General features: G+C 37.3%; 1 protein-coding gene across 2 annotated transcripts; it reads right to left on the bottom strand.

Annotated features, from left to right (window-relative positions):
• Positions 1 to 646: 646 nt before the first annotated feature.
• otx2a (orthodenticle homeobox 2a) lies at positions 647 to 8,198 on the bottom strand. Of its 2 annotated transcripts, none has more exons than XM_058779642.1 (5): positions 8,100 to 8,198; positions 6,016 to 6,111; positions 3,873 to 3,990; positions 3,530 to 3,681; positions 647 to 1,769 (listed from the first exon to the last, which is right to left on the bottom strand). In XM_058779642.1, the coding sequence occupies exons 3-5, from the start codon at positions 3,967 to 3,969 to the stop codon at positions 1,011 to 1,013; spliced, it is 1,008 nt and encodes a 335-aa protein (XP_058635625.1). In that variant the 5' UTR covers positions 3,970 to 3,990; positions 6,016 to 6,111; positions 8,100 to 8,198; the 3' UTR covers positions 647 to 1,010. The 2 variants fall into 2 exon arrangements, with proteins under 2 accessions (XP_058635625.1, XP_058635635.1); XM_058779652.1 differs by having other exon boundaries at positions 7,818 to 8,157.
• Positions 8,199 to 8,595: the final 397 nt, after the last annotated feature.

The following is an 8,595-nucleotide window of genomic DNA, read 5'->3' on the forward strand; positions in this document are numbered from 1 at the left end:
CATTTTGAAGCTTCTGTTTTGAAGTAAATATAAGCCCTGAGGCTACTTTGGTGCAATTGGTGTCTTTTATCATGCCATTTTTGAAATGCATCAAACCATTTCAAGCCATATGTTACAATAATTTTAAAGTTTAAGGACTTTCAGGCCCTTTTGCATTGTTACACATGGCCTTGAGAAGTTTATTGCTTTATTATATAATGAATTTTTCAAATCTGATTGATAAGCCACTTCTGAAGCTGTGCACATATATCCAAATAATTTGAATTCTATATCAATGCACCTATATAAAGTCTAAATTATGCCCTACATGCCCTATATACATATAATTAGAAATCTCAATTTTAGCAATTTAGCGAAGAAATTTTACTTTGTGTGTGTGTGTGTGTGTGTGTGTGTGTGTATGTGTGTATGTATATATATACACACACACATACACACAAAGTAAAAATTTTCACTAAATTGCTAAAATTGAGATTTCTAATTATATGTATATATATATAAACATTTTGTGATTTTGCAAGTGATATTTTTAGCACACACAAGGCCAATAACATTTAAGTCAGAAAGGAAATGAAAAACAATTAGTTTCAATTTTAAGCTTATATTTATTAAATGAACATGAATGCAAATGAGTTTTTAACATCTCACATGAGCTGTAAGGCATAGGTCACATTCTCCTCCGTAAAGAAACTCATATAAAATTATTATTGCCTTCATTGTTTCAAACACCACGTGTGTCTCGTTCATTCAGTGCGTCGTGTCGGGAGTGCGACAAACTTGACCCTCGCTTTTTAATCTGTCCATCGAGGGCGACGAAGAACCCGTCTCGCTTTTGCAACACACAAGAAACTTTGGTTTCCGAACCCTTGTTCCTACGGCTCTTCCGCCGAAAAGTGGAAAAAGTTGGCACAAAAGTCACTACTTCTTCCCTGTGGTGTCCAACGTTGAGGAAAAGACTTGCTCCAAAGGAAAACAAATAAGTAAACATCAGGAAACAACACTAAGAGTCCTTACAAAACCTGAAAGCGCCAGGCGGCCTGGTCTTTGTAGTCCAAGCAGTCGGCCGCCGCCGAACTGAAGTTCAGTTTCCATGATGAAGCCTGATCTTTGTAATCCAGACAGTCCGAGGAGCTGAAGGGTAGCCCAGCGCCGCCGTACCCCTGGTGAGGGTGGTGTCCGCCGCTCTGCCCGATGTGGTGCGGGTGGTGTCCCGACACGGCGGCGGTGCTCAGCTGTGTGTGATGGGCGTGAGGGTGATGGTGGGCGTGGCCAGGCATCGGGCCCAAATAGGATCCACAGTCCATGCCGCCAAAATAAGAGGCGGCGTTCGAGGCCGGGTAGCCCTGGGCGTAGCTGGGAGCCTGGTTGTAGGGCATTGGGTACGACGGCACTCCCGTAGTGCCCCCGCCGCCCGAGATGGCCCTCTGCATGCAGGACGCGCTGGCCGGGGGGGAGATGTCTGGGAGCGAGGGCGGAGCGGGAAGAGGCGAGACCGGAGCGGGGCTCCAGATGGACGAGACAGGTGTTGTTCCTGAGGACGAGTTACTGAGCAGACCCGCTCCGCTAAGACCGGAGGGGTTGGAGCCTGAGGATGAAGACGAGGAGGATGAGGTGTTACTGGAGACGGCAGGAGGAGTGAAGTGACCGCTGCTCTCTGACCCCGGGCTCTCACGGGACGGAGAGGATTTCTTCTTCGCTGGACGGATCTTCGAACTGCTGCTGCTTTGCTGCTGCTGACGACACTTTGCTCGTCTGTTCTTAAACCAAACCTGTCGACAGAAAAAAATATCAATAAAATACCTAAAATATTAATTTGAGATCAGATGAGAACAAAATATTTACCGAACTGAGTTGGATAATGACACTATTGTCTTTTATAGAGCTACTTTTGTTGCTTTATATACCAATGCACAGCAATGTTGACAGTTATTGAACTGAACTGAATCAACACTGAATCTGAATTGAGCAGAATAATGACACTTAGCACGTCAAAACATGTCACTGGTTAATGATGCAAATGTTGTCTATGAACTGAAATGTTAAGATGTGAAAACCTATTTGTTTATACAATTTCTGGAAAATAACCAAATATCGGCACAGACAACAAATACCTCTCATTCTGCTGATTGATATGCGTACACTCTAAAAAAAAATGGTACTATATAGCACTAAAAGTGGTTCTTTGGCTCGTAATCATAGGGGAACCACTTTTGGTGCTGTATAGCACCAAATCTTGGTGCTTCAGTGGTTCTACAGCAGTTCTTCACTGGTTCTTTGGCATGACTGAGGGGCTATATAGCACCGCTACCATATACAGAACCTGTTAAGCTCCTGTATGGTTCTTCAGTGGTTCTTCAGCGGTTCTTTGGGGTGATTAAGGTGCTATATAGCACCGCTGCCGTACAAAGAACCTGTTAAGCCCCTTTAAAGGTTCTTTACGAGCCAAAGAACCACTGTTGATGCTGTTCAGCACCATTTTTGTTGAAGAAATACAATGCAATATGGCACCTCTTATGGTTCTACATAGCACCATTTGACAAAGGTGCTGTATAGCACCTTTAAAGATATGGTGCTATATAGCACCAAAAGTAGTTCCCCTATGATTACGAGCCAAGAACCACTTTTAGTGCTATATAGCACCATTCTTTTTTAGAGTGTATATACACTTTTGTATGTGAAAATATGTGGCTTTGCCTGTCTTAGCCTTTGTAAAACAACTTCTTTACCTGTATAATTTAACTTTTGGATGCTTTGGGGAAGGGGGTAGGGATTTAATTCATAAAATTTTTTTATAAATATTTTCTTTTATAGAGCTACTTTTATTGCTTTATATAGCAATGCACAGCAATGTTGACAGTTACTGAACTGAATTGAATCAACACTGAATCTAAATTGAGCAGAATAATGACACTTACTTCACATGAAATTGAACTTTGAAACACTGACACTTATTGAACTGAACTGAATCAACATTATTAATCTCAATCCAGATTCAATGTTGATTCAGTTCAGTTCAATGACTCTCAGCGCTTCAAAGTTCATTTTCATCTGAAGTATTATTTTCAGACACTATTGCCTCCTATAGAGCTGCTTTACAGATCAAGTATAACTTATGTAATAATTGATGAACTTTGCAACATTGACAAAGTTATTGAACTTGAACTGAATTGAAACATTATATTGAGCTGATTAATGACTCTGTAGAGCTGCTTTAGCTGAATTGAAGTCGTTTCATAATTGATCATTGTCGGAGTTATTGAACTGAATTGAAAACACTGAACTAAATTGAGCTGAATAATGACACTAATGACAATAACGACTCTAACATCAACATTATTTTCATGTTGCTTCTATTGCTTCTATTGTTCTCCTCATTTGTAAGTCGCTTTGGATAAAAGCGTCTGCTAAATGATCAAATGTACATGTAAAGCTGCTTTGAAACAATCTGTATTGTATAAAGAGCTATATAAATAAATAAATAAATGTGATTTGAGTTGACTTAAAATCTCTCAGCATTAGGAACACCCACCTGCACTCTTGACTCAGGCAAATTGATTTTCAGAGCGACCTCCTCACGCATAAAAATGTCTGGGTAGCGCGTCTTAGCAAACAGATTCTCCAGTATGTCCAGCTGAGTGCGAGTGAATGTGGTTCTCTCTCTTCTCTGTTTACGAGGATTTGCTGCAACGAGGAAACAACTGAAGTTACTAAATCATGTCTAAAGATTGTTTGAAAAGGCACAGATGCACTTTAAAGTCAAGGTGCATTTGAATCATTTCAGAATTGTCATGCATTGCTTAAAAGTTATCTTGTGTAAAGATTCTACATGAAGAGACTCTTTAAATGTTATCTTATCAACGATATGTGCTTACCCGGATATCCCACAGAGGGATGGAGGAGGTCCATGGTTGCCCCGCTGAGCCCCAGCCCGTTCATGGCATAAGGGGCCTGTTTGAGGTATGACATCATTGTTGAGCTCCAGAGAGACACCTGCAACATTAATCATTTAAAATAAACAATTTAATATTAGAAATAAATAAACAATAAAGCAAAAATAAAAATAGTGTTTATTAAAAAATATTTTATTTGTGTATATACACACATATATATATATATATATATATATGTAGGCTATTTTATTTTTTAGCCCCAAGAATTGTTTAAAAAGCATGCCTGTGTTTGGAATTGCCTGCAAGTTTATAAACTGTATCATACATATCTTGTCCTATCACACAATGCAGCGTAATAAATAGTATTTGGATATATTAAATACACAGCCCCATTGTAAAAACTTATAAAACGCATGTCACGACAGTGAAGAGTCTGAATATGACTAATGTCTTGCCTTTAATGATCTATTTTTTCACACTCGACTAATCAAGGCCTTCACACACTAATTGGCCATTTACATGTCATGCCCTGTTAAGCGCTCCTGACGGACGCGACGCCGCCAAATGTTTGATCTTTTCTTTTGTTACCAGAACGTTTGAAAGTTGGCGGTACAATTATGAACTTGATTAATGGTCGTTTCACTCTAACAAAAGGGAACAGATAAATATAACGAACTATAGGCTATTTATTTGAAATCTGTACACTGTAAAAAGTGATAAGTTGACTTAACTTAAAAAAATTGAGGAAACCCGTTGCCTTAAAATTATTAAGTACATAATAATTAAAAAAAAAAAAAAAACTTAAGTGAACTTGACAATTTTTTTTAGTTAAGTCAACTTATAACTTTTTACAGTGTAGGCTACATTAAATGCATACAGCATAATATTTGTAAAATTAATTATTTAGATCCAGAATGACTGAGTCCACTTTGAATGAAGGCCCAAAAAAGCGTAAATAGAAATAATTTGTTATTAAAGAAGATTAATCTATTTTATACTGATATTTTTTTTGTATTCGCAGTACTTTTTAAATGTTATTTAGTATATTATCCTACAGAACGAAATAAATAAAACAATTAACTTACTTTTTTTTAAACGACATTCGCAGCATAGAATCGAATAAGCTATACCTGAATTATGTTTCTAAAGCTGAAGCGCTAGTTTTCCTGGACAGAAGGCCGCTCGGGATGAACTCGATGCTTATGCGCATTTGGAATTATTAGGGAGGACCAAACTGTGTTTCGTTGCAATTGTTATGAGGCAATAGTACAAATGTATTAAGACAAAAGTTCTGTAAATGACATGTTGCGCTTTTTCTCCATCGCTCATGCCTATGAATGGCCCCATTAATCCCACGCTGAGGACAGATAACATGGGTCTAAAGACTCCACAATCGCGCTTTAACTATATGTAAATGGCCAGTGAGTGTGCAAATTATTCTCCTTAGCCATTTAGATTAGACCCAGAGGGGACTCCATTTGCAGAAGAAACCTTATCAACTAAATAAACGACAAATTCTCCTTTTCTCCGTGCACTCTGGATCTGCAAAGTTTGTTTATTACGACTGCAATTGCGAATTTCTGAAAGTAAACACAAGTAAATTATAGCCTTAAATTTATATACATTTAAAAAAATCTACATGCATTCATTTGTCTTTGGCTTAATGCAAATTGTTGGTCTTTGACCTAATCATCTTCCTAAAACAAGACAATTTACTTTGAATCTTTTTTTTTTTTTTTTTAATGGATCGTTAAATTCAACTTAATGAACCAACTAAAATCACAAAATTTATTTTAATTGCTGCCTTATTTGTATGGAAAAGCAAAGTGATGCCAAAGTTACGACATGCAGTGAAGAAGTTTGCTGCACTTTTACACCATTCTGAAAACTTTAAACACAACTTAATGAACCAACTAAAATTGCAAAATTATAATGTTAATTGCCGCCTCGTATTTACAATAAGTTGCAATTTGCAGCTATAAAATATCAAAACATTTAACATTTGGTCGAAATGACAGAAATTATGTACAGAATGGATATGTAGAGAAAAACAAAGAAACAACCCTTAATTCTGCATCTTTAGATTTAGATTGGTAGCTATTTAAAATGAAACATTTTGCATTACCTTGTATTCTTGGTCTTCTTTTTTCCCCTTTGAGATCCGTTAACTGAAAATCCACAAAACCAAGAAACTCTTTTTGGAGAGCAGTCTGGACTCCAGCTGATGGTTGGAATTGCAAGAAAACAAATTAGCCACAAACTTCACAACTAGTTTCCAATATGGTCACGAAGTCCGTTTGCGAACAGTCGGATGCAGTGCTTCAAGAGGCTCGTTGTATCCACGCGCGATATTCAGGTGATAGCCAGTGCTGACGGATTGAGATTGATCACCTTCTTGATGGCCTGTCCGTCTATGAGCAAAAGACACCTGCGGACCCGCCCACCTCAGCCAATCAAAAGTCTCGCTTGACCTTACAGACGAGCGCTTTAGCCAATCAGAACGAAGACGCACTCATTAACTCCTCCTTTCGACGTGACGTCGTATAAACCTGCCGTGTGAATGCGCGAGTATCGAGGAGAGTAAACTATTTGAATACACTTTTAATTCAAGCTTTTAGTGAGCGTAAAACACTGAGGCAAAGCAAATAGGCCAAACAAATGATAAGAACACCATTCTTAAACCGTTTGGTCGATTAGAATTGCGTCGTTTTTAGTGACCAAATCTTCTCTAAGCACTGATTATCAACATGCATAAAAAAAACCTCATCCACAGGATTTAGGCTAAATAGGCTAAACGTTTGTTTGGATATAAAAGTAAATAATTATTATAAGCATATTTCAATAAACGATTTTAAACTATATTTTCACAAACTTTGAAGTTGGACTGTTCGCCTTCCTGGGTCAATTATTTTTGTCTGGATTTATGTCATTCAAAACTACATTTAATAGCCTACAATTCATACAAAATGAGTGAATTTAGTTTTAGAGGTAAGTTTCAGAAATAAAAGTAATTTCACTTAAAAATCAAAAAGTTAGGCTATGGTGTAAATGTGCGGAGATGAAGCGTCAAAGAACGCAATAGCCTACTAAAAAATATATAGGCTATAGGCCTATATAAATAAAAAATCTTAAATGTAAGAATAGTTTTATATTATTGTGTACTTTTATTATTTATTAGGAAAAACAAGCAGTGAAACGATTATGTTTTAAAATCTTAATAGAAGTAATTAATTAAAAGTCAGTTTGGTGTAACCAACATGCTGTTGTTTGTTGTCCACACACACACACAGACACAAAAAACAGAGGTGAACCACAGACCCTTATGACTGTCAAGGTTATTAAGTAAAAATGAATAAAAAATAAATAAATAAAAGATTACATTACAAAAAAAAAAAAAAAGTCAGGTTACATGGATTAACAAACTTCTTGATATCCATTACGGAACACTGATTAAAAAAGAAAAAAAAAAAAAAAGAAAAAGGAAAGAAAAGAAAACCAAACACTGTTTTGGAGAATAGGACAGTAGACTTATATTAGTATTTTTCGAAATGTTCGTGCACTTAAATTATTTTATACAAAAACGGTATAAACCTTTATGAATAGCAAGCTACAAAGATTTACTAAATTAGTTAAAATCACAATGAGGCCTACAAACACGAGAACAAGTCAATCGATAATCAGAAATTATGATGAGGGTATATAGGCCTAAATCACATGTTTACTAGCCTGTTTACAAAGTTACTTATTTTATTATCAAACTACTGCTCCAGATCTGGCATTACATTCGCACTCAAAAGAACAATGATGAGATACATTACAACATAAACCCAGAAAAAACAGCACCAACTTCTTGGAACAATTTAGCACGCACCAAAAGCTGCTAAAGAGGCTCGTTCCCGTAAAATCAAGATATCTGCCGGCACTAACCTATTGTCCAGGGGTATTTGTGTAATCCCAAAATGCAGTAGAGTTTCCAGAGCAGTATAAACCCGTAAAGCCGTGGGATCAGCCGGCCTGAAGCGAGTGTGTGTGTGAGAGAGAGAGAGAGCGCGAGACAGTGTGTGCGCGCGCGACTGGTCTCTTTTGCCAGGCGGATTGTCGTGTCTCTTGTAAATTGTCGGCGCTTATTAAAACGATGGTGCATAAAATCCCCTGTAAATCCCGGAGTTGTCAGAAAGCACGAGCGCAGTGCGCGCTGATGTCACTCACCGGGGCTTCGGTGAAAGAGGAAGACGCGGGAAAGTTTTACACCTGGATCGCGGAGTTCACGGAGGCGGATCAGCAGGTAGCCGACCGACTTTCCATGCCCTAGCTGCTTTAAAACCATTTAAATCTGGCGGAAATAAAAACATGACATGAGATTTCCGAAAACAAGAAGTTTTAGACTTATTTTCTCTGTTTAATCTACTTCTGTGTTCTGGTCTGTTTAGAACTACTGCAGGTTTTTTTTTTTTTTTTTTTTTTGTCAAGTTCTTAGGAAGTTAGTCCTGGTAGTAAGTTCTTGAGAAAGTAGTCCTGTCGACAATATCTGTTGAAAATGAAAATAAAACGTACTTCTGAATCGAAAGGGAAGACAATTTTTTTTTTTTTTTTTGCGTGTGTGTTTTAGTTCCAGCATTTTGTGTGGGAAAAAAAATTAAACAGAAATTCTGAGGTCCCTGTTCTTAGTTATTAACAAAGTTTTGTTTCACTTTAATTTTGATGT

The sequence above is a fragment of the Onychostoma macrolepis genome, chromosome 01 (genome assembly GCF_012432095.1).
Source record: "Onychostoma macrolepis isolate SWU-2019 chromosome 01, ASM1243209v1, whole genome shotgun sequence".
NCBI lineage: Eukaryota > Metazoa > Chordata > Actinopteri > Cypriniformes > Cyprinidae > Onychostoma > Onychostoma macrolepis.